The sequence below is a fragment of the Myiozetetes cayanensis genome, unplaced genomic scaffold (assembly GCF_022539395.1).
Source record: "Myiozetetes cayanensis isolate MyiCay16 unplaced genomic scaffold, myiCay2020 scf1, whole genome shotgun sequence".
Lineage (NCBI taxonomy): Eukaryota > Metazoa > Chordata > Aves > Passeriformes > Tyrannidae > Myiozetetes > Myiozetetes cayanensis.
This window is the reverse complement of record NW_026086604.1, coordinates 98,339,602-98,366,582: the sequence shown is the minus strand read 5'-3', so window position 1 is coordinate 98,366,582 and position 26,981 is coordinate 98,339,602. Positions and strand designations below refer to the sequence as shown.

Sequence of the window (26,981 nt, the reverse complement as noted above, 5' to 3'; positions counted from 1 at the left end):
CAGACGTTGCATTACATTAAAAAATAAACAAGCTGTTTTAATAGCCAGAGAAACCAGCAATGTGGTAAAACTTTCCTTCTTGTTTATCTTACATTACTAATGGTACTTTTATGTTGGTTTTTTTAGCTCCACATGCTGGCGTCAGTCCAGCTGAATATTATCATCAGATGGCTCTGTTGGCAGGCCAGCGCAGCCCGTACGCAGACATCATTCCTTCAGCTGCCACTGCAGGAGCCGGTGCTCTTCATATGGAATATCTTCATGCCATGGATAGTAAGTGTGTTTTCTAGAAACTTATACAGTCCCACAAAGGGAACCACGTGGTCTGACCCAAAAGGCCTCCGCACTGATAGAGAAGTGGGAGTCAACATAAGCCTCCTCATGAGGATGGAGGACCAGAGAATTGATTGCCAAATGTACAAGGGTTATGTCAAGCCTAAAAGTAAACTTTGAGAGAAAGTAGGGAGAAGCTCAGGACTGCTCCTGAAAACAGGTTATAAATTTTATTTCCAGCAGGGCTTGAGTGCTTTTGAAAATGTCCTTTTCTATTCACAATCAGTAACTCACTTTCATAGTTAGGCTGAGTATTTCCCTGACGTGCTCTCTGTTAAAAGAAAATTTACATCTGTTTTTCTGTTAGGAGAGCATATCCTCCACCTTTTTAGAGAAAGCTAGCTGTGCTTACAAGTTGTGTGTCATAGACCAATACACTTTGAGACCACTTGTAAGGTAAAGCAGTTTGAATTCTCAAGGATCCTGACTAAGTTTTCCATAGCATTAAGAGTCTTCTCTAACCACACAGCATCTTTCAGTCCTCTAATCTGTTTCTTTTTCTCTGTTGAAAGAGGAAAACAGAGAACCCTGCTCCAAACTGTTTGCTATTACTGCTTTTGATCAACCAGAAAGGATTAAGCAGAGTACTTCCCTCTAGTCATAGATGCTTACATGCTTTTCAGGATGTGCTCTGTTCCTTCCAATGAGGGAAGTAAAAAGATGGTGACAAGAAAAGGTGGTTCTTGGTAGTACAGACCAATACAGTAGCAATAGACCACTTTGTTTTCCCGCTGATTTTTAAACTTGTTCTTTTCATGCAGTTTCTTCCTCCTGCTGTTGGCTGCATGCCATAGTAGCTGATCTGAAGGAGTGTGGGAGTTGGGAGGTTCACCTTGGAATGCATGGGAGTATAGAAAGCTAGCCCTGCAGAACATATGCCTTGGAGTGTGAAGTAGTTGAACGAACAACAATTTTTAAAGAATCAGGCAAGACAGATAGTTGTGAAACTGGGCAGGAAAGCTATTTTCAGTCTGTTACTTTGATAGTGAAGAATTTTTTTTTTAATTCAGTTTCTGTTATCAGTCTCACTACCCTGGAAGCATGCATGAAGAATTTACGGTAACGTAACATACCTTGAGCCCACTTCACAAACACAAACTCACACAAGTGGTCTGGAACTTAAACCAGAAATTACTGTGAAGACTTATTGAAAGCTTAAGAATGTGATACTTTCTGATTTGGATTTTGAGAGGAATAGGGAACTATTCCTCTAGTTCCCTATGCTACTAAAGCATTGGATGCATATTAATAATATCTTGCGGAATGGAAATTCTGCTATGCATGGTTCAGGTAATGTAAATTTGCTGCTGTGTTCCAGTTACAAGGGCAAATCCCCAGCTTGTATGAATGGGCATGACTTCATGGGAGTGAAAGGATCATAGAATCCTAGAATAGTTTGGCTTGGAGGGGAACCTTGAAGGTCATCTACTCCAATCCCTTTTGCAATAATCAGGGATATTTTATATTTTCAATTATTTCGGTTCTTATTGTGAGAGAGTGTCTGAATGCATCTAAGTAGCAGTACCAAACAATATACTTGGATGCAGACTTGATTGAATGTGTTTATTCAGCCTTTAGAAAAAGTGAATACCCAGATGTATGCCAGAAAACAAGAAAAACAGAAGACATTGCAGTACTCATCCAAATAATGGCATTTGCACAAGGATCTTCATGTGTTATTAGAGATTGTGTATGCTATAACCTACATAGAATTGCAGCTTTTGCATCCCAAGAATGTTATCTTTTCTTACTTGAGGGGAAGTATTTTGACCTTCACCGATAAATTCAACCCATTCATAAGAGGTACCTAGACACCATCTCTAATAAGGATATTTGTGGTCGTGAGCTTTAGCTATGATATATCTGAACTGCACACTTCAATTTGTTTTGTGTTTGTTTTTAAAAATTAAGATCACACATTGGAGATTCATTATAGCAGTAACTTTTCAATTAGGCATTATTTCAGAGTTAAAGACGAAAAAATGTGTAGCACTATTATGCAAATGGGTTATTTTTAAACAGTAAATAGAAAATTAAAGTAAGAGTGAATCCTAGTAAGGTCACTCAGCTCACCTTCTGTATTTGATGAGAATGTGTTTAGTCAGGCAATAGCTGCTTTTATCTAAATAGAGTATGAAGTTACCCTTTTACTTTGTAAAAACTAATTAAAACTATCTTAACTTGCATGGGTATACAGTAAATTAATTGTCATTAAGTAGGAATCTGAATGTCCTATCATTCATCATGCTAAAGAAAACCCCTTTCTTCTTTGTCAGATTTTTAGATTAGAAACAAGAACAAAACAATTAGCAGGAAGCTGATATTAAGACTTTTAAAAAAACAATAAGAATGCCCATGTATGCATTTAATAACAAAGTACAGTGATCAATGCAAAGCAATGCCACTTGTTTGTATCTTTCTTCTTAAGGATTTGTATGGTGATCTTAAAAGCACTCTTTCGCCTTTGCCCAGACTTGTCAAAGGAAAAAGAAGAGACATGAGTAGTTTCCCTCATTATCTGCTATCAAATTCTGAGCAAGTTGACTCAACTGACTGAAAGGCTGCTGCTCATTTATTCCACACAACAACCAAATAGATGCAAACAAGACATTATTCTTCTTTTGTGAAGCAAGTCTGTCTCCTAACTGTGTGTTTATACAGCATCTAGCACAGAAATTTTGAATCTCTGTCCCCTTCTGTTGAGCAAATAATAACACCAGCATGCACTGGCTTCCAAAGTGTGTTAGGTACAGTTTGTGTATTTTGGGGACTTTTGTTTTGCTCTGTGGTGCTAGAAAACTGATTTCAAAATGAGGATGATAAGAGTGGGAAAAATGTTATTGAGAAGTTAAATCTTGCCTAAAGAGCAGTAGATTTATTGAAGCTCTGAACTTCACTGTCCATGAACTGTCTAATACATTGTGGAAGAGTAAGGCCAATTGTAATTTTCTTCATGAGTGCCATGAAAAGTGGGCCAAAATTTTCTTTGCTGCTATAAAGCTTTTCTGCACTTTTGGTGGCCAGAGGCCCTGAGCATCTTCTTGATTGTTCTAAAAAGGAGAGATTTGCTACCTTTAACATCAAAATAATCAGGAGGGGAGTAGATGCAGAAGGTATTGACAGTACTACAGTAGCAACAACTGAAATTGCTTGTTCTAGCTGTAAAGATCCTGTATGGCAAAACTGTCTTATAAGCACTAAAACAATTATAAAAATCACTGTCTTCTGCGTTTGATAACAGCATTTTTCACTTGTGGGATATGTTCTATTCTTTTAAATGGTGTTCAGTGGAAGACAAGCATGTTATCTGAGGTTTCAACATTCCCTCTGAGAGTATTAATATCCTCCCTTTGACTAACTTTTGCCTGTGCCCACTCAGAATGGGAGGTTTCTCCTTTTTAAAGTATCCATCATTGGCTTAACTCTTTTGGCATTAGAGAGACACTGGTAGTAATCCAACTGATCTAAAGAGTTTGGCCAACTGTGTTGGGCGGATCTTGGCTGGATACCAGATTCCCACCAAACTGTTCTATCACTCCTCAGCTGGACAAGGGGAAGAAAGTAAGATGGAAAAAACCTCGCAGGTTAAGATCAGGCAAAATCAAAAGGTTGCACATGCAGAAAGACAAAACAAAAAAATTTATTCTCTACTTCCCTTCAGCAAGCAATGTCCGTCCACTTTGCGGGAAACAAGGCTTCAGCATGCGTAGCAGTTGCTCTGGAAGGCAAACACTGTAAATAATGACTGCTCCCCTGCACCCTCCTGTTCTTAGGGAGAATATATGCTCTTTATATATGAGCTGGTGTCATATGGCAAGGAATGTCCCTTTGGTTATTTTGGGTCAGCTGTCCTAGTTGTGTCCCCCAACAGGATCTTGCCCACCTCTAGCCTACTGATGGGGGGTGGAATGTTGGAGAAACAGTACAGCACCGCTCAACAGCAGCCAAAACACTGGTGTGTTATCAACAACTTCCTAGCTACCAATGCAGAGCATAGCACTGTGAGGGCTGCTGTGGAGAAATGAAGTCCATCTCAGCCGGACTCAATACACCAGCCCAAAGAGTTAAACCAGTGTGAGGAGCTTTGGTCTGGGTTTGGTTTCTGTTTTTCAGGCACAGTTGGAGAATGAGGGTGGAGTATCAAAGCTATTCCTTTTCCTCTCATGCTGATGACAGATGTATCATTTTGAAAACGAAGACAAAATTTATGATAAACTTTCATGAAGTGAAAACAAAGTTTCTACACGTTTGTAAGCAGAAACCAGAAGGAGAAGAAAGAAAGAAGGTTTAACTTTAAAAAACCCCCTGAGACTTCCCATGTTCACAGCCTCCAACAAAAACTAGTGCCTGAGACATGTTCAAAGTTTGATTTAAAGGGATGTAATAAAAAAGGTTTGATGAAGTTTGATTTAAAGGGATGGAATAAATGATACATGTCTGAAGATTGCCTTATAAATGATTAAGCAATGCTAAAAACTTCAACTCAGAAATCAAATTCATGGGCAAATTTGCTGGATGGCATATTCCATTTTTGAAATTTATGATGGAGATAGATATCTGTTATTTTAGAATTGATCTCCACCTCAGAATAAGATCTTTTCTTCTGGCACCTGCTGGATTTTTTGTCGGCACACTCAAGTCTTTACTGTCAATTACTGACTTTATTTCTATAATTTCTACTCCAAAAAAGTGACATTTCTAAACATATGTTCACTGTCAGCTTCCATTTGCATGCTTTGCCAGAGTTGATGGTCTTTTATCAGCACTTGCGCAGAGGTAAATGGATTTTTAGTGAATCAGTGCTCCTGGGTTTTTTGATTTTAAAGGATTATTAAGTAGAGAATCTAATACTTTGCTGGGAGAACACTGTGAACAGATGAACGTCTCAAATTGCTAAATAAATATTGAAGTGTTTGCTTTTAAAATAAATGCTTGGCAAGGCTAGACAGTTTGGTTTAGTATTCAGAAGCACTGACAAATTGTAACCTATTCCTTTTCTTAGTAGCATACTAACTAAAACTGATGTTATGCTAAATGAACGGTTTAGCAAATGTCCTGTCATGTGTGGTCAGCTCACGATTAAGACTTTTTAGGCATGTGAAAACTAATTAAACCACGAAGATCTGAAAAAACAGTAATTCCATTTAATTGTATTTTCTATTTTGAAAGTTGTGGCCTCCCTTGAAGTGAATCCCTCTCTCCAGTGATCAGACTCTGTAGAGCTCTTGCTTGGTCTCAGCTGTTGGCTCCTGCTGCGAAGCAGAAATACTCCCTTTCTGCAGGATACTGTTAGCCCTTAAGAACTTGTTCCTGTCCCAGGTAGATAGGGGGGACCAAATTCCCAGATTTAAATGAGACCTGAAACAAGTACTGTCTGGAGGAAAAGAGGGAGCCTGAGACTACTGTGTGATGTGGCTGAAGCCCAGATGGGAGCATCTTTCTCCATCACTGGTTGCAGATCTGTTGCATCCAGGGCAGACACAGGGATGCCCTGGCAGCAGCTGGCAGGCAAGGGGAAGGCGTAATGAGCTGTGGGCAGGGCTGCAAGAGCCATAGCATGACTTAGGCAAGGGGTAAAGGAGATGGGTTCAGTCCAGAAAGGGCAAGGAGGGGGAGGAGTGAAGTCATTTTGAGACTCTGCAGAGCACTGCAGGGAGTATAATGCCTGCACTTAACTGTCTCCTTGTAAAACCGTGATAACCTAAAAAGCACTTGAATTGTATCCTCATCTGGGGCAAATTACATTACAAACACTAACTTCAGCAGGCATTGTTTTAGTTCATTTTGGCTGAACAGTCAGCAGAGGAGAGTTGTGGATGAAAGATATAAGTACAAATTATTACTATTTTTGTTTTACCATGACATGTATATTGTATTTCTTTATTAGATATGTTGCAGTTTCTTATAGCTGCTGATCATTGTTGTTTCTTATTTTAGCACAAAGATCTGTGCCTCTGAAAGACATGAAGCACAGCACTAATAAAATATCAAGCAGACACAGTACAATAGCAAGCTCCTAAAAAGGAGATAAAGCAGATTGCATAAAATAATGTGTAGCAGCTTTTACGTAAATAGATGGCCATACCTAAATTTAAAATGATAAATCAAGAGCATGAATATTCATTGAAAGATTGAAACATAATGGACTAAGGCCTATTCTGGAGACAGAGTAGGAAGGAACAAAATTCTGTATTCCCTTGGCCAAAGAGGATTGACACTGATGTTGTCTAGTTGAGGCAAATCTAAGTACAGATCAGAAGGACTATAGATGAAGACCTGGTCACACACTCACAACAGCAGTAAAATGGCAGTTTTTATTACTGTATTAAAGTCTTGGCTAGCTTGCACAGAAAGAAGGGAAACCTACTCAGGTGTGTAAGGAAAACATAACATCAGATTCTAATCCAGCTCTGACTTTGAGATGAGTCTAATTAGAGGTGGGCTCTTCTCCTGATTAATGTTAGACATGTAAACTTTAATACCCTGCTAAAAATTGGTTCTGGACACAAAGACATGAACAGGAATTAGGAAAGGCAGACCTGTAAGGGAGGCTTGTGGCCAACTGTGAATTATTAGCAAGTTACGGAGAATGTCAGGGACTGTAGGTGAAGTAGTTGTAAACTGGGCATGAAACCCAAGACCTGCATGACCCTGGCTGTCAGGATCATTAGCATTCAGTCCTTTACTACAGGTTAAAGGGATTAAAAAGGTAAAAGTGGCAGTACTGTTAAAGGAAATTGTTCAGTATGCAGTGGGGAAGCTAATTCTCTCCTTCCCACTCTCAACCGAGACAGAAAATAATTAAATAAAGGAAATAAATTTAAGGTGATATATCTTCCTTCAGGACTGCAGAGAGTCAGGATGACATGGTAAAATAGACCAGAAGAGGTAGAGATTTTCAGAGCAGGACACAAAATTTAGAAATATATTTATGAAAATTGTATCTGTATGGTTGCCTTATCTTTAGCACTTTGGAAAGCCTAGTCTCCTGTTTTAAAGAAATTTAACAGTAGTAGGCCACTGTACATCCCAACAAAAGAATATCAAGGGATCTTGGACAAATTCAAATGAAACCTACTGTTCCTCAGTCTAATGCTGTGAACGTCAGTTTGAATTCTGCTGATAGAGCTGACCTTTTAGTGCTTTTTTTTTTGTCTTGATTTTTAGTTTTGCATCAAGTATCAACCTGGCAGAGTTATGCTCAACAAAGGACAAGTTGCCACATAATTTCTATACTGTGTTTTACATGTTTAGGTTTGGCTGTATATATTAAAGCATTGTGGGTTTGGTTTTGCTGGTATCCCAGATCTGAACCACTGTCTCATTGCTCACAGTTGAATTAATGATGTGAATGTCTAAGAAGCCATCAGATTCATAAATCACCAGAAATGAGAGGGATAACTCATAAAAGTCTTTTCCTTTTGTTTAGCAATTTATCATTTTGCTTGCACATTAATAAACAGAGCTCCCCTGAGGTAAGCCATGGGAAGAAAGATTTTTCTTCCTAATTTTCCTCAACTGTAGCCAGTAGATCACAAGTGAAGAGAGTGGGCTTGTCAGTGTGTTGGTATCTCCCTCTACCCATCAGCGATAACAAATAAATGCGATGAAGTACCCTGGTGGATAATTGTTTGTGTTTACATAACAGGCACCAGGTTTCCGAGCCCAAGGTTGTCAGCCAGACCAAGCCGAAAGCGCACGTTGTCCATATCCCCCCTATCTGATCACAGCTTCGACCTTCAGACCATGATACGGACATCTCCAAATTCCTTGGTCACAATTCTCAATAACTCTCGTAGCAGTTCGTCAGCCAGTGGTTCTTATGGCCACTTATCTGCAAGTGCAATAAGGTAAGAATAGTATTTTCTGCCTATATTGTATATTCTCATTTATGCATCACACACACACAAATGTGAATGTGTACTCACATCTTTATGTAACTTTTGGGGTTTCTTTGTGAACATGTGCATTTTGCAGTTTCTATAATGGTACGTTCATCAGAGCTTAATTTAAAGTATAAAATATTTTTTGTGTTCCTCAGAGAGGTAACCACAAGGGACTTTTTGACTTAGTATTGTCCAGTGCAGGCAATATTCCAACTGACCAGCAGTAACAGTGTGTGTATGTGTGCTCAGGAATCTGTTTTTAGAGAAGAAACTTTAGAGTAGGTTTGTGACTTAAGTCACTTGGGTTCTTCTGGATATAGATATGAGGGACAGTGAAATTTTCCTGCATTACAGTCATCAGAGAGTAAAGAACAGATGTGTGGTACCGGTCAATTAAAATGTTCAGCTAGAACTTATCTCTTTTTTTTAATTATTATTTTTTACCAAAGATATACTGTTATCATCCAATATCATTGGAAATCCTGATGCTTCACTTGTGTGTGCAAGATAACAGTCAGAAATGGTGGTTCTGGAGGCAGAAGAGCAGAGCAGCAAGGGAAGAGGTGAACAGAAGTTGTACAGAAAAGGGAAGAAAATAGGGCACAGAGAGAGGAAACAAAAGGAATATTGTAAAAAAAAAAAAAAAAAAAGGAGTGGAAGAAAATTAAGAGAAGCAGCAGAAAAAATGAAGATGCAACTGCAGAACATTCTTGTATTTGTGACATGGCTATATGCGTACTGAGAAAAGCTCCTTAGAAAATGTTTGGTTTGCATTTATGACACTTGAAGAAGTACTCCTGGGCACTGGTTTAAAAAGAGCCTCCACCTTCAATTTGCAATGAGGCAAAGGAGCAAGTCCTTACAGCTATTTCTTGAGATGAGACATCCATTTTTGGCAAGGCTCAAAAATAACACCGAGGTCATGAGTTTGATCCCCTTTCAATCCCTGTATAGGCCATTCATTTAAGAGTTGGACTCGAAGGGTCCTTATGGGTCCCTTCCAACTCTGAATATTCTGTGAAATCTGTGAAATGCCTCTCCAGCAAAACGAAACACAACTTGAAAAACTGCTATGAGGACTTTCACTTTTGGAGAAAATGGGGCGTGGTGTGTTAGAAACAGCAAACCTGCTGAACTGAGAGTGACAGCACTCTAAATACTGGTGTTAGTATAAGTTCTGTTTTTTCTTTTTTTTTTAAGCACTTCTTTTAAATAGTTGTGCTTCATAGCTCTGATGTGACTGAGTACACTGTAGGTATGATATCATAGCTCTGCAATACAACTCCACATTCTATGAAACCATGGTCCCAATTACGAAGCTCCTTAATGACGAGTATGAATAATGAAGAATGTGTATGTCAGTGGCTGGCAGCAGTTTGACCACATCTGTTAAATACATGTACTGTGTGGAGGTGTGCTATCTGCACTGCCATTGAGATGGGATGCCACTTAATAACTGAACTCCTTTTCCATAGCTCTGTAACCTTGGTAAAGCAAATAGTGCCTGAAAGTTGGTATAATCTCTACAGTGGAGTAAGTCTTACCTGCTTTTACTCCTCCAAAGCACAGCTGGAATCAGATTAATAGTTTTGTTAAGACATTTGTGGAACTGGAGAAAGTTGTGGGCAAATACTGACTAAGAATGCTAAGGAGCAGCACAGTGAGTCTTGTTAACTGGTATCACTGAGCCCATCATTGACCAAAACTTTCAGCCCTTCCCGGTCATACTTTCCAGGAATGCATAATCCAAAATTTCACATGATTTTGAATTAAGATTCTTTTTTTCTTTTTGATAAGAGTATTCCTATTCAGCATGCAAAGTTGGAAATGTACATCTCCATTCTTCACAGTCAAAAGGAGGGAAAGTGAGAGAGCTACCTCTTTTTCCAGCTTTGCAACTCACCTCTGTTGGTGCCCTTTGACTTCTCCCGTGTGAACCTGTCTATAAAAGAGTTACACCAAAATAAACAGTGACGTAAGGTATTAAACCCAAACCGCACTTCATTGCTTTAATAAATTCCAAGACTAAATAGCAATGGGCCTATCAGTAAAACCTAATTTATTGCAACTCACTGTCTTGTAAATAATGCATTCAGCACAAGAACTACTGTACTGAATCAAACCGTAGGTTCATCCCATTTAATATCCTGTCTGAAATAGTGATCAAAGTGTAGAAAAAACTTTTCTTGGTGAAAAATTGCAGCTTCTGGAAACTTGCAGGTTAACCTCATAGGAGTTGCTGCAAGAAAATGATACAGTTCAGCAGGCCACTAGATAGAACTGAAAGACAGGAAGGATTTCTACTTTAGATAGTATCAGTGGCATTAACTACTTAACATTACACAATCTTTCTACTTTTAGATATTGTTTCCAATCACTTTTAATTTAGTCCAAACAGTTTACACCTTGCAGCATTTTTCATGGCAGATACCTGTCTAATGCTGAATACTTCCAAAAAGCATCAGCAAAGTTATTAATTTATCAGAATGAAATGAGGGAAGCAGAGATTTTCCAGTACAAACTAAAAGAACTCTTGCTTACCTTTTTACCAAGAAGCTAAAATTTGCCAGGAATATTACCCAGACACTGTAGATATGATCTTTGCTGTTCTTGAGAAATTGTGTGATTCAGACAAGTGATAAGCCCTTAAGAGGTTTCTATTAGCATGTGTTAAATATACTAAGTATTCAGCACGTTCCAGTCCAGGGCCACAGAGAGGGATAGGGACCTTTCCCTGCAGCTGCAGCTCTGGTATTTCCTTGGAAAACCTGTGGAGGCTCAGCTGTCTGCCCAGCCATAACAGCCTTGTGAAACAGAAAGCAGTCTTCAGAGGAGAGAGGAGTCAGCCTAGGAACTGTACAGGTTAAGCAAGCTGGCACGAAATGGTTTCATATAACTCAACATGGAATTGCAGTAGGAGAGAGACAAAGCTGCAAAATAAAGCATGTAGAAGCCAGTCATTAGGAGAATGAAGGTACTGCCCCCTTGTGATTATGCTCTGATACCATCTTTAATTTCAGGGTTGCACAGTATTTGCAGGTCCCCTGCCTGCTTCAGTGCGCAGGCTGAACATGCTGAACGTCCTCCCTGGATCAGTGAGAGCCGCAGGACCCTGCCTCACTTGTTCTAGGCAGCTCTAAAAGAGCAGGGAACCTCATACCTGGTTGTTTGCTGTCTGAAGAGCAGACCCTGCTCTTGCAACACAATCCCAGCCTGATGCTGGGCAAACTGATTTAGTCAGAAGTGACCACCAGGCTCATACAGTTTCTCTTGCAGAATCCCAGCCTACCACTCTTAATTCTGCAGAGGAGTCGAGTTTTTCATAGGCATAGCTTGGAGATACTGACAGCTCTTTTGAACATTTCATGCTGTGTCCTGTTAACTAGCCTAGGTCTTCATGCCTGAAATAGGGCAACTGCAACAAGTGACACTTTTTGCCTCCATCTTTCTTTGATTCATGTTCCTGTGCAAAATTAATCCTTCCCCTTTACCCTCAGAGGGAGGTTGAAAGCATTATTGTTTTGTGAAGCACTTAGATTATACAGTGATGAGCACAGTGGAGAAGCTCAGGAGGGTGTCAATAATTATTTATTCACTGATGGTTTAAATACAATGGAAGGAAGGCCTATGGGCATTACTCTGGGCAAGGAGAAGAAAAATACTAGAGGGCCTCTCACTGAAGGTTAGTGCTCACCTTGTGCACTGATTGAGTTATGAATCGTGTAGGGGAGAAAAGGAGCGTGTTGTCAAGTAACAAAAAGCTGGTGAGTCAGCACGTGAATCTGTGGGCAGGTTTAGTTCTGGTATGTTTGATTTTGTGGGCTCGATGATCTTTTTGCAAAGATGCTACTTGTGTAAAGAAAGTGTCTCCAGGACCTCAGTGGTCTTTGCCATGGCTAAAAAGAGTATATCCTTGGCTAAAAGATTACATCCCATGCTTCACTCAACTTTTCAATATAGGACCTTCTGTATAAGCACTGTGGGATGTTGAGGATGAAATCAGATGAAAAGAGCCACGTTTTGGTCTCTGTTTGTATGGAGCCAAGCACAGGAGGGTTCTGGCCCTTGACATGGGTACTACTGCAGTTGGAATAATAAATAATAGTAGTTTAGCACAATCCAGATAGAGCTTGACTTGGCGGGTGCTTTGTCATTGTCAGCCGGCAGTGTAATGCTGTATCCTGACTGCTGGCTGAGTACTTGAAAAGAAGATGTCGCTCCTGCTGACAGCTAATAGTGGATCTCCTTTAGCACACCAGGTAGAGCTTCTACTTTGTGCATTTGAAAACACCTGGTTTAGGTCTCAGCTGGGAGAGATTATGCAGAAAGGAGGTGTATGAAATAGCATCAAATGAGGATAATCCTTCATTTGACATTTACTCATTTGGTTACCTGCCTCAGTCCTGCAGTGCAGCACCCCTGCTATTAATCTTTTGTCAAGATGTACTTAATGTTATATCTGCTACCTGTGACAATTATTAGACTTTGCACTTCAGTAGCACTTCTTTTTGAGTGACAGCGTGGTCTAAAGTGAGTATAGAGGAGGTAATCACTCCCCATGATATTAAGAGTACTGATTCAAAACCTTTACAAAAGATTAGCTGGTCTTTAATAAACACAGGAGGTTGAGACTTCATGTTCTCTATGATTTGAAATTCAGAACCTCTAGTCCCTTGGCAGTGCTGCAATACCAAATTTACAAAGTTAGTTTTCAGAAAATAAGTGAATTCCCTGTCAGTTACACGATGTTTAAATCAGTAGTCCCACTGACTATAAGAGAGACTTTTTTTGGCTCTAGGCAGATATAACTGTGAATACAGCTTAGCCATCTTATAATGTGAAAATTCAGTTTCATGTGAGCACAAGAGCCCTTTGGGATCTCCTTGAAGGTTTGAAAGAAACTGAGGAAGCACAGCAGCACTTCCCCCCCTCCCCCCCCTCCACCATGCTCTGCCCTGCTTTCCTGATAACATCAGAACAAGAAGGAGCAATTAACATAGTGTGGTTAATTACAGCCAGACCCTGACTGTTCTGGCTCCTCTCACTTTGCTCTGGGCTGATCTGAAGCATCAGGGAATGGTGGTGAGGGTACTTTCACAAAGAGCACTAGAAAGGGATAGCCAGGTTTGTAGGTTGAGCCTAGACAGCAGTGGATTAATATCAGTGAGGAAGACAGGAGTCTATGTTTCTGCAAGCAGGTGTTGGATTCTCAATTATTTCCTCATCTCATATAAGCTCCTTCTATAGAGCACTTGTTGTGCAATGAATCAGTGCCCTCCTGTCTGAACTGTGCTATATCTGGAGACAAGTGACTTGGTATTTATTTCTCTAGTTTTCCTTTGCAATAGGAGCCCCTGGTGGTCTAGAGGTAAAGGCGCCGCGCTATCACCGCGGAGACCCGGGTTCGATTCCCGGTCAGGGCCACTCCCGGGCAGGTGGGGCTCGTTAGCCCTTAAAGGCAACCCACCTACGTCCTAAGGACCTCGCTGCCACCGTCCAAGCTCGCTTGGCCCCGGCAGATGAACCTTAGGATTAAAGGGTGGGCTCAGTTCCGCGCACACTGTGTCTCACCTCAAAAATCCAATGCGCAGGCTGGAAGGTGGAAAGACCTTCCCCAGATCTTCGCTCGCGAAGACTGGCCATTATTATTTCCTTTGCAAACACTAAGTGAAAAGCAAGAGAAAAATAGAGTATAAAGTTATCACAGACAACAGTGAAAGTATCTTCAGCAGAGAGCCCAACAAGCTAATTAGGCACTTAATAAAAAAAAGGAAAGAGTATTCTTTTATCAGGTTTAAATTATCCAGTTTTTGAATTTAACAGAATGTCTCATAGTTATAAGACAGGAAGCCCTCATGTTCTCAGTCTTCCTTCTTTATTCAATATTTTATATATTCTTATTACGTCTCCTTTATTCATCTCCTTTCTGAGGCCAATGGTTGTTTTCAGTCTGCTTGCTCTTTAGAGTTATTGCACTGTCTTTTCTGCTGATACTGTATGAAAGAGCCTCCCTCTACTACATGCAATAATATTCCAGAAGAGGATCAGCAATTCAAATGCACCATGATTTTCTGTGCTGTTTCCCATTCCAGTTTTTTTAACATGTTTTTACCATAGCTTCATGTTGATGAAATTTTCATTCCTTCATTGAATTCTGCATCGAGACAAGCAAGTGCTTCTTGTCTTTTTTCTTAGCTAATTTAGAACCATTGTATGAGTAACTTTGACTCCCTTTCAGTATCGATATGCATCTTGCTATCAGTATTGCTCATTCATCTAGCGTACTGGGCTCTAAAGATAACCATTTAGCTCTTCACCATGCAGCTCAAAATAATTTTATCATATATGCAGATTTAATTTTTTCATTGCTCAACTCCATGCCCAGATTGCTGACAATGGCACTGTGAAGCAGAAGACCCCATTTGAGAATATGTATCTAAATTTTACTAAAACCCAACTACTTAATGCTTACCTTTGATTTCTGTTTTAGACTGTAAGTTTTAAGTGTGTATATTTCTGCATAAAAGGACACAATCAAATGCTGGTTAATGAAATTATTTTTAAAAAGGACATGTTTAGAGTAGAACAGGTAGAACACAATATACTCAGAGCAACATTTTGCAAGAGGCTCCATATGATAGGATGTACGTGATAAAGAGTTTGTTAATTATGCCAGCATCATAGGTGTTTTGTTTTATTATTGGGATCTGCCTAAGTGAGATGCAAAGCTGACTTTGAGTGAAAGCTTTTCTTACATTAGAAGCTCTCTAATTAATTGCATGTAATATGTTGTAAATGAAGCCTATGTTGCAGTTCAGACTGAGTTCAGTCCAGGTATAACTGCACTGAAACAGGTCCTACTATAACTAGACACATCACATATGTGCAATACAGGGCTTTATTCTCCATGGTCTTGTACTTTGTATGGTTAATCTAAAGAAGGAAATATAGTGCACTATCATGCCATAACAGCTTCATTTTATACCTGCTTTAAAGAAGTGTGAACGACAGAGAAGTGCCACAAAGTGAATAAAAGTGAAATTCGTCAGTAGTACAGGAAGTTACATCTCTATCAGCCTCTGTAGAAATGTAACTATGCAGCTGTAGAAAGCTCATATAGATTATAGGGGGGTGACACTCAGTGAGGTTGTTTTGGAGATCATCTACATCTTGCATTAGAAAGTTGTGAATGTTTTCCACCAGAAATACACATGAATGGCAAGATTTCTGCCTTTGGAAAGTGTAAAATCTAAGAAGCTAAGCAGCATAAAGAATACAGACTACACAGGCAGATATTGCATGCACATTTACATGTACAAATACACATATATACAAGTGTGATTATGTATGTATGCCTGTAAATGTGTATGTCACAGATCTTGTATTTAAAAGTCAATTTGAAGCAACTTGCTCCAGGTTGGTTCAGTGTTACTCAAAGAATTTAAAGTCATTGGTCCTAAAGCAATAATAATTCCAGGTAAGTTCTCAACCCAAGACAAGTGTGCTAGAGTTTAACATTTCATGACTTCATTTTCAGAGCCTAAAAGCAAGTATTAATTAGCACTTTCCATGTCATAAAATAATACCATTTCTAGAAAGCAAAAAATGCTTAGTCATGAATTTAATTCAAAATTATGTTTGCCAGAAGTGTCATGAGCTTGCATGGAGGGGGCACAGATGAATTACAAGGGACCATTAATACAAAGTCCAGTTAGGATACTAAGGGTTCCTGCACAGGAATAACTCAGTAAGAAAGACAAAGCTGACAGTGCTGTCTTGAGCACAGAAGGTTAATCAGTGTGGCTCTGTTGCTCTCAGTGAAACCATTTCATTTTAGTCTGGCATACAGCAATGTATTCATGAAGAAAAATTCCACCTAGCCTAGCAGATAAAACAGAATAGATAATAAGGTAAGCTGAAGAGAAGGTACAAACCACAGGCTCCGTTAATTTTAAACTGGTAATAGAAAATTAAAAAAAAAAAAAAAAGGCAATGATGTGTGTGAATTAAATACAATTGTAAAACAATGACTTATCTGATGAAAGCTGATGGAAACAATATATGCTGTACTTTATGAGATGCAGGGATATACCTTTTTACAAGTTTAGTTAGATGAGTCTCTAAGTTAGTGATTTTTAATGCAAGGTGTCAACACTACGAATGCAGAGGGATATTTGTGAAACCTAGAAATTTTTGGGAAATTATTATTATAATTTATTATAATTATTATTATTTTTGAGAAATTATTTCAAAGGATTTCAAGTCTTATACCTGCACTGAAGATCACACTAGATGTCTGGTTTCATAGTCACAGTTTGATATTGTTTTCCCCTACACTCAAGTAACAAGCCATAAAAACTACTGATGACTTGTCTGCATTGTCTACTCAAAGTGTTTTCAGTAAAAACTAGAGGGAGAGGAGCAGAATTTAAAGCACAACTTTTGTATTACTAAAAATATTACATATATTGTGGGTAAAATGCTCCAAGCAAAAGTGCATTTTAAAGAGTTCCTTCCTGTAATGCCGTTTGGTTTGCATTTTCTGTCTGAGATACATGAAACAGAGTTTCACAAATCTCTTCACGGCTGCAAGTTTGCTGAGTGTATTGTCACTCCTCTGTCCTGAGCAATTTGTCAACATTCGCTCTTGCAGGTTGTTTCCATCGGGAGTAGTAGATTGCAGAGTTAGAAACTTCTTTTTATTCACCCCTGTACGTTTACGAGAAACGCGCACCATCCCTGTTTCTACCAACTCAAACAACAGGAGATGGATTTCTTACATGGTGTTATTGGATGCTTCTTCTGGGTGCTGTCTAAGGAGAACTCATTGGCTTGTTTTATTCTACATCTGTTGGGGTCTGGCTATGAGTCTGTCCTGCTGACTGTCCACAGCTTTCCGTATCTGACTGCGTCTTGCACATACACATTGTTCCATCAAAAGATAAGTCAGGTTATGCAGACCCCTTGAGCAACCATGGCTCAGCTCCCAGCCACCCTTACATATGTACCATGTTTTGAACAGTGGCTCCTACACATCAGTTTATCCTGGGATGAATGAAGCTGTTACATTAGTCCTTTTAAAAAAAAAAAAAAAAAAAAAGCATATGACCATGTGAAAAGCAGTATTTGATCACTTTTAACTCAATTATGACTTGTATTATGACTTAATTAATTTAAGGTTACTATGCCTGTAGGACCCAAAGTTTAGGACAGCACTTAAGGACTTGCTGAAGACAGTGTCCCCTCAGAAGTATTTAGGAGTTACTAGGGGTGCTTTCCTGAACAGTAGCTTGATACATTTGTAAAACAGAAAAGATGCTTTTTTGCCCCTTAACAACATTCATAAACAATTAATAAGGTCTTTAAAAATTGAAATAAAAATCTAAAGGTAAAAAGCTGTCCTGGTCTAAGGAAAGGATAAAAATATCATTGAATTCAATGAATCCAGGTATTCTTCCACCATTCATTCGTGGTTTTCTGCACCCTGGTTTCTCAGTTCCACTTGGCCACAGGCTCCATGCAACTCTTAAAGGGAGACTGAGACAAAGTGGTGACATCTGTACCTGTCTGAGCATGAACTAGATATTATCCTTATACCTGAGGATCAGCTTTATTGAACATGAAGCCAGTTTGTCTACAAATTGCATCTCCCTTTCTTGAACTAGGGTCCTTTTTGGAGGGATTTATATCATTTGGTCTGTCTAATGCAAGTCCCTGATGGCAAGAACGAATGCTGGAGGCTACAGAGTGCCAAGGCTTTCCCCCAAGTCTGGAAGGGCCTGCATGTCCCCTTGCAGTGCAGGGTACATCCTCCCTCATGAAGCAAGAGTTTGAACTGTGAATGCACCACCCAGACATCAAAGACCCTTCAGGCCAAAGGGCCTGAATCCCTCTCCTGCACAGTGGTCTAGATGGAACCAGTGTGTCTCACTATGCCTGCCACATGTTCCTGTCCTGTGACTAGTTCTGCACATTTTATTTCAAAAAGTTGTTGGACAGTTGGGGGTACTGCAAGGTAGAGCCAAAAAGGATCAGAGGCCTGAAAGTTTACATGGATGAGTTGTTTTTCCCAAACTGGACAGGAAGAGGGTATAGTAATAATATCAAATATGCAGAAGAGAAAAGAGAGGAAGAGCCTGGGAAGGGAAAGGTGGAGAATGAATGCTGGGTAGAATAACAAAGTGATGGGTCTTGAACTGAGACAGGAAAGATTTAGTATAGAGGATAGGAAAGAAACTTTTCATTTAATAATGTGATTCTATATGAATAAATAAGAATATTCTAAAGAAAGAACTCTATCCTTTTGAAATTTGAAAATGATGAAAAAAAGTTAAAACATCAGAAACATCCCACTGGGTCCAACTAGAGGTGTTAGGTACTCTAGTTAGTGTGTCTAGTTTTCTAACTTTTATTCTCACTATGCTCTCCCAAAATGAATAATCACTAGATTAGCAACCTCAAAGTATACATTCTCACTTGTTCCTTTTAGTATTTCTTTATGGACTTGTTGTCTTTGGATTTGTCTAGTCCCATATGAACCTGCTGGCTATGTCTGCAGCTATTCCAGAAGTCCACAAATGTTTTTTTTTACTCTTTTAAGTTGTTCACCTCCGTCTTTCATTAAAAACTTCCTAGTTTACACGTTCAAAAAGGCCTTTTGCTAAAACCATGCAAAGCATAACTAGAAAGGGTAAAACACTCAGATACTTTTGCAAGACTTACATACATCAGATCTTGCAGATCTGATATGAGGAGAGCACCTTCACATTTTCATGAAGAAAATGGAATTATTGTGATATAATGAAACAGTCCTCGGAGTATTAACAAAATTGGAGTCTCCTTGGTAATTTTGCATCAGCCTGTCTCCTTAGGCACACCTATACAATGTGTAGGAAAGAAGGAATTTTTCCTGACTTGAATCACAGATGTTTTGTGATAAATTCCACAGCTGTGACCAGAAACTGGATGACCTTGTTAGTAGGACAGCCACAAAGTAGCCACAAAGTTTGGTTTTGATTATAATGTCTGTTTTTCTTCTTCTCGAAGTCTGTTCCTAAAATTTGATGTGCTCATGTAATTGCAATGTAGTTCACTGGCCTGCTTTACTTCTGGTGAAGGGAGTTTGAGACTTCACAGATGAGGAGAAGAAAGAGAGATGGACAGACTGACAGACAGACACAGAAGCCGACAGTATGATAAAATAAATGATATCACTGATGGGCTTTTCTGTCAGTATATATGAGTTATTGAATGCTTAAGCAGAAATGTTTCATGTTTTTTCTAACCTTTATCCCCCATAAAACTCAACAACTAAAAGGATAACTGGCATGTAGTTTATTAGTGGTCTTACAGGCTTTTATCTTCTTTTCCTTTTCTACTTTGTTTAAAAAAACCCTCTGTAACAGAAATACAAATCAGATTCCCTCCAGTAGTGTAAATTTTCGTTTCTTAGTAGGTAGATGGAAGGAAAAGATTCATAATTCACTTACATTTCTGTGAATCCAAAAGTTTTTGGAAGTGACTGGTGTTTTGGAAAACGTGAACGATTGGGGCAGGCATCTTGCATTCTTCTGGCATCTGGACTTTGAAAGTCTTGAGCACTCCTTGTCTAAAATGCAGCCTCTTTAATGTGTGTTAAAAGAAACATGACTCAAATTGAGTCATGGAACTACTCATTGCTTTTGAAAAACCTGGTTGTTCCTTTTTGTAGTTCTGGACTCTCAGAAATACTACCTTCACGTCTTGCTTTACTGCCGCAGGGCATGAATTTTAGGCAGTCACTGAGTGACACCGTTGCCATCTTGTTGCACGTTTCTAAGCAGACATGGCTGGAACAACTGGGCAAGGCCAGCTGGTGCCACTGTCCACCCTTCCTGCTGGTGCTGGCCTCCTGGCTGGACTGCAATGTGAGCTTAATGGGAGCAGCAAGAGGACATATGGCTGCCAGTCAAGGAAGAGTGATCACATGGGGTCTGAGGGGACACTCTGGGCTATGGAGATTCTTCATCTGTCCTGTATTGAAGAGTTACTGAACAAAGTGCAGTGAAAAACTTTTGGAAGGAGGGCAGCAATCCAGGCCTTTCCTTCCCAAAAGAGCATGTCATGCCAGCAGTGTTGAGGGCTTTGATTTATTTTTCTTCTTTTTGACCCTCAACATTACCTTTATTGTATGGTTTCTGAAAGGCAGAGAAATACCTACCACCTTCTGTTCTCTTCAGAACTGTCTGATCTGTTCAAATCAGAAAAATCATCCAGGCTGCCCTGCAACAGCATCTTGCATGAGTGTGACATTAAACCCAGCCAGGTCAACTTGCCTTATGAGGAGCTCTCCAGAAACAGCTGGAGAGAATTATTATTTGAAGACAGCTATCTGAGCTATTTAAGAAATCACCCTGATGTCTGAACCATTGTCACCATTTCTGAGTACTTCCCTTAGCTGTGCTGGCTATTCCTCTGCTCCCTCACAATCACCTTTTCCTTTCATTCTGAGACGTTTGAAGTTTGGAGGTAGAGGAAATAAAGTGCATATTGCCAGGCTCTGTAGGAAAATCCTAGTACTTAAGACACAAGCCTTGCTGATGAGCAGAGGGCAAAGGAAAGATACTAAAGAAACAAGGATTCCTCCTGTCCCTAGCACACCTGTCCAACTGTGTCTTAATGTATCTGCTGTAGGTGCACTGTTTTGCAGTAATAGCCATGAGCTAAGATGATGTCTGTCTCCTCTTCTGTACCCAACAAGTTTGTCAATGCCTGGTTTAGCATCCTCCTTCTGGAGGCTTATATAGTGTGAAGACAGATGTAGATAATACGGACATTTCTATGAGGTAAAAATCTGTCTTTTTGATGGAGTCCATTTTAATTTGTATAGGGAGGGGAATAGCAAATACACTTACTCAGCATTTAAGCACTGCACTGGTTGAGTCGTACATTTGCCTTTTTACCATGTAGGGTCTGAAGAACATTACCAAAGTTTTGAACCTGGGCTTGCAAAGCTAGTTATTGCTGTGTGTGGTTAAATGCCTAGAAAGGAAAAAAAAAAACAATCCCAACTTCTATTTTCAGGACTACTATGTGCTTGGAACTGCCAATGAAACCAGTCCACTTATTTTTGCTTTTAAACTGATTCAACAGAAGGGTGAAAACGTGTCCTAGGTTTTAACCAGTCACAGAGAAATAAAATTGTTTTTGTGTTGTGTTTTTTGATCTTGGTGAATTTGATAAGACCTTCAGGATAGTGCCGTCTAGTGTTGGAAGCACAAGGTGGACTCAGAGTGTATGTATGGAAGCAAAAAATGCCAGGGTGTAGTAAGCCTCAGGTATGGCAGTGTAATTGTATGTTTTTTAATGAACAGACCAGAGTAGTTACACTTAGTAATGTTTGTTCACTAAAAAGGAAAAGGGGTGTTAAATCATTATGTTCTTTGATGAATGGCTTGTACACTGAAGAATAAATTGAACAAACTGGCATAGAGCTCAGTGAACATGAAATCAGCTATTAGAAAAAAAGCTTGTGAACAAATTCTGAGCCTGATATGCATCTTTTGATTAATGTCCTATTAATCATCCGTAGTGGCTACCTTAGCTAAGTCGTGCTGTAATCATTCATGGTTGCTTACAGGAACACTAGCAGGGACTATAGAGCTGCAGTAACTGAATATTATTACTGATTTCTCCCTAACTCTTGCTGTGAACAATTACTGTTTTCACTACATTTCTGCCTCCCTTTATTAGAAAGAATACAATGCAAAATGAAAAAAGAGTCCCTCAAAGACGAGTAAAATTCTCCCAGGGTATTCTTAATGATATTCAGTCCTAAATGGGTAAACTATTGTATTGCAGAGTTCTCACCAGGAATAATTGTTAATCTAATCACATTGAAGCTGTCTTTTTATGGATTGTAGTCAAAAAGACAAAATGTATAGTCATATTAATGAACACAGAATTTCTGTAGAATTATCACTTAAAATGTTTGAAATTATTTTAGCTTTTTGTATCACAATATTTTCAGTTAATGCACTTAACAGCAACAGCAATTAAGACTCCATACTGTAAATTTGGATTAAATCCACCCTTTTGTCATTAGAAAAAGCCTTGATTTTTGAAAGGTATAATACTTGCACCACTCTCTTTTAAGACCTAATGTTTTATATTAACATTGCTCTTTTGAACCGTGGTAGTTCAGTGTGGGGTTTTTTTAATCAATGAATATTCATTATATTTTTCTTTTTTTCTTTATGACTAAAAGTTATTGGCAAATGTTTACAGGAGGATCTCATATTCCTGTGTGTGAAGATTTATTCCCACACCATTTATTTCTCAAATGTGACACAAAGAATGCTTTGGCACTCCCCACAATATAGGTCCTTAGATGGCAGTGTAATTTCCTCCAAAGTCACTGTGGTCGTGGAAATACGGTGAAGTAATGAAGTGATGACAGGTATTAGCATGCATAATGGGCTTTAATAGATGTTTAATGTTGTTTAACTGGAAGAAGGAGAAGTGCTTTCCCATTGGAATATTTCTACATTGAAAGTCATTGATCACCAATTTCAGAGGGGAAAGGTTAATCCATCAGTTTCTGTAACCAAACGGCACTGATGGAAATTCTTTAGGTGACATTCTGGATGAACTGAGCTTTCCATCTTTGCAAACAAATGAGTGATATGACAACCATGGTGTTCAGAACACATTTAACCAATTGATTTTCTCTCCTCTTGTAATAAGATCTAGAGACATATGAAAGAGCGTAGCATGAGCCAAGATTAAAGGAACTGCTTCATACACGTGAACATAGGGGAACTGCATTATCAATAAAAGTACTATAAAGCGTGTAGACACCCATTCTTTTTCTTTATATAAAGTTTGTTATTGCAATAAATAGCTGTTATTGAACTGCTGGCCTTTTATTTCAGTTTTTCTGAATTTTATTTCAGTTTGCTTTCTGTGGTTTCCTGGTAGATGTTAGAAAAAATATTATGTTTTGTTATGGTATCATTTTTGTACTCACTAGTAAATCCAGGGCAACTCTGGATTTAAAACCAGAATTTATCATCTTTTGGGGCACAAAGAAAGTTATGAGGGGGAGGGAGGGACCTGACTTCAAGTAGTTTAAAGATATCAAATATATTTAAAGGTTTGATCTGTATGGATCCTTACTGTAATGACCCTCATGTTTTTCCTCCCTCTTCCCTCCTTTTTCTCCCAAATTCAGCCCTGCTCTGAGTTTCACATACCCTCCTACACCAGTATCCCTCCAGCAAATGCATCAGCAAATTATAAGTCGTCAGCAAACCCTAGGTTCAGCCTTTGGACACAGCCCTCCACTCATCCATCCTGCTCCAACTTTTCCTACCCAGAGGCCTATCCCCGGCATCCCCAGTGTCCTGAACCCTGTCCAGGTCAGCTCTGGACCTTCTGAGTCCACACAGGTGAGAGGCAACGAAAGAAACCTTTGCACCCCATTAATTTAAAAATTAAATAAATGGGATTGTCTCAATTCCAATTAATCACCACTGTCCCTGAGACCTTTCTATAGCAGTTTTCTTGCAGCTGTAGTGTTTGCAGTCACTTTATTATAAATTACAGGAGTGTATGCACAGTTCCTGATTGGTAGTGTGCTTTTTAGTCCTCATAAATATTTCAGTGTGCTGCAGCACCTTCTTGCTCCAAACTGTCTCTCCTGGATCTTACACAGGAACTTAACAGAGGTGAGAAGTAACAAAAAGGGGCAAAACACATCAAAACACTAACCTTTTAAAAGTTAACAGCTTCACCTTCGTATCAGGCAAAATGTAATATAGTCTACCCTCCTGGCACAGGTGTGAGTAACTTGGAGTATCTCTGTGAGCAAGAGAGTAACTCAAAGATGATGAAGAGGGTTGAAGGGGTTTTTTCTCTGATTTGTGCAAAATTGGATTTACTGTGTTTAAATTAATCATTTCAATAAAGCAAGGTGTATTCCCAAAAGCTGGGGATGAGCAGCAGTGAATCAGGCCCATAATGTGGTGTTTATCACAGTTTGTGGTTTGCCTGTTATTAACTGGTGCTGTTTCTTTCCAGATGACCTGGGATTGGTTATTTATCAGTCTGGGAGCTGTTTATCTCATGGCTAGCTTTTACAAATGTAGAAGCAGAACATGCTGCTGTAGGAAGCATATTGATTTTTTTGTGGGGTCCATGCAAGTTCAGATATCTCTAAAAGATCTCTGGATTCCTACGAGATTCCATTTGCAGGTGTAGATAATAGTGTTCAGTCTAGCACAGCAAGAGGAAAACAAGATTCTAGCCTGTTTATGTCAGCTATTTTGCTATTGACTTGGGAGAATCCCAGACTTCATCTAGGATTTTTTGACTGAGTCTTATATTAGTGTTCAGTTTTTCTTTCTATCCACACTATAATGGGACACGTAGTAGAAGACCTGAGATCTTGTGTGCAGATGTTAAGTGTAAAACCTTTCCTCCAAGTGTGAAAAAATGAATGTTTCTCTTGTGTTTATTTGAGTACACAGTGATTCTGCTTTTCAAAGTTGCCTTTCCAATGTTGTCATTATGCGGAAAATCAAGTTCTTCCCACCCCTCCCTGGCCTGACAAAACCAGCATTAGTTTGTAGCAAGGAATTACATCAAATGGCCCCCTTCCTGTTCCCTCTCTGCTCTGTTACAAGGTTGAGCAATGCAGCTCTTCCCTAAGTTAATGCTATCTAATTGAAGTACAATTATAATTGCATATTCCATGTAACTAACAGTGTAGCTTCTCCAAATAAAGTTGCTGAGCAGATGCTGCATATTTTAGTTTGGAGCTTGTTACATTCCAAATTTTAAGCCATAACCTGCTCAGAGGGATTACATTTTATTTAATACTTTTTCAAAAGCCTGTTGGTTCGTTATAACGACAGATCCGTGTCCGGAGAAAGAGTCACATGCTCTTCTCTAAGAGAAATTCTTTTAATTTAGTGAGAAAAATAAGATATTTTGGCAAAAGGTTTTACAGGAGTAAACTACAACCAAGAAAAAATATTTCACTAAAATACACTAGCACAAAGACCCATTCCACAGAAAACACTCACTAGAAACAATCAATATACCAGCTTTAGTAAAGCACAGTCCATTGGTTTTAAGTTACCCACAAAAGAAGGAAAAGAGTAAAAGAAGAAAACAGATTAAAAGGGTAAAGAAAGAGAAAAGAAAGAAGTAGAGAGAGGACAGGAAAAATGATTACCAACAAGATCTGATGGTTCACTTGGTGCAGGCAGCAAGAGAAAAGAGAGAAAGAGCTCACATGGAATCTCGTGTATTTAGAGTTCAGTTTTCCCTCCCAGGCAGGATATCCAGTTAGTGCCTTCCAGGCCAGAGTGAGGTGTGCTGTAGGCAGTCAGGGTCCAGGGGCATGGTGTGGGTGGACTACCAGGCAGATCTGCCTTGACTGACAGCCAGGCTGCCTTCAGTGATGCCACAGGCTCTGCATGGGTTGAACCATGTCAGCTGCAGGACCTTCCAGCTCTGCCATGTGCCCTCAGCACAGGCCTTTATATGCAGGTCTTACCATGAACCTGCAGGTCCAAGCCTCAGCCCTTCTCCACACGCACACACACACTGACAGTGAGTTGGTTCTGAGCCATATCAATAATTCAGTGAGATTTGGATCCAGCATCTCACAAAGCTACATATCTATCACAGTCTAATTTTGTCTTCTTTTGGGGAAAAAAAATCCCCACCTGCCTTCAGCAGAATAAACCCACAAGCGAATCTGCAGTGAGCAGCACAGGAGATCCCATGCACAACAAGCGCTCCAAGATAAAGCCTGATGAGGACCTCCCCAGCCCGGGAGCAGGAAGCATGCAGGTATGGCAGTCAGGTTGCAGTCATAAGCTTTTCATCTCACTGCTGGAGGGAAAAGGCACCTTGTCTGTAGCACGTTTCCAGGCTCCCTGCACTCAACACAACCCTTCATCTCATGCACACACGGGCAGCCTCAGCTCACAGTAGCGAGGGCTAAATGCGAGGGGCTGCTGGGGTGCAGCATTTGCTGCAGAATGAGGGCAGAGAGGAAGGAGGCTGATGGAGAGGCACCTCTGATCAGCCAGAGCATGCTCATTTTCTCTTGGAAAAGTGAACAAGAGACAGGTCTTTATTGAGGATATGTTTTCTGTTCAGCAAAAACACTTAAGGCTCCCTTAACTTTTGCCAGGTCTTTGCACTGTACTGCACTGAGGCCCCACTGTTGGGCTCCAGTCTCGTTTGCTGTACTTTCTGTGCCAGTTAATGCCACTGGTTTTAGCAGAGTGACTCTTGATTTACAGTGACTCAGGGGAGATTAGAATCAGAACCTCAGTCTTGTGAGTGAACGCATGAAAACAAAGCAGAGGTCTGCCTAAATCCTTCAGCAGGTTTGAAATAGAAAAATAGCAGAAGTGCATAATCTGAACCAAATGTTTACATTAACATCTGACTCTGACCCTCAGCACATAACAAGCTGGGGACAATGAGGCACCCTAAGGAACTCACCCTAAGGTGGGAAGTCAAAGACCAAAATTAAATACTTCTTTCCCCTGCTCACCCCTTCCATTCACATGTTATGGGCAGGAATAGACTAACAAGTAGCTTGAAAATTGCCAGTCTGCTCATGGAAGAGTTTCAGTTGCAAACCTGTCATTGTTTTAACACTGGAAACACACTTTGGATTGCTAGTGATCCGATTTGTGTTTAACCCTAGTACTAAATTCAAATTTCAGTTAATTCAACTATATTGAATAGTGCTTTTTA

The 26,981-nt window shown here is 39.6% G+C and overlaps 2 protein-coding genes across 2 annotated transcripts in view; both read left to right on the top strand.

Annotated features, from left to right (window-relative positions):
• EGFR (epidermal growth factor receptor) overlaps positions 1–26,981 on the top strand; it is a 1,326,436-nt gene that overhangs the window by 1,162,765 nt on the left and 136,690 nt on the right. The gene's annotated exons all lie outside the window — the stretch shown is intronic.
• Positions 1–26,981, top strand: part of GLI3 (GLI family zinc finger 3) — a 192,396-nt gene that overhangs the window by 125,204 nt on the left and 40,211 nt on the right. Inside the window, 4 exon segments of the mRNA XM_050330191.1 lie at positions 127–273; positions 7,982–8,183; positions 23,431–23,647; positions 25,944–26,060. Coding sequence (XP_050186148.1) covers positions 127–273; positions 7,982–8,183; positions 23,431–23,647; positions 25,944–26,060 — 683 coding nt within the window.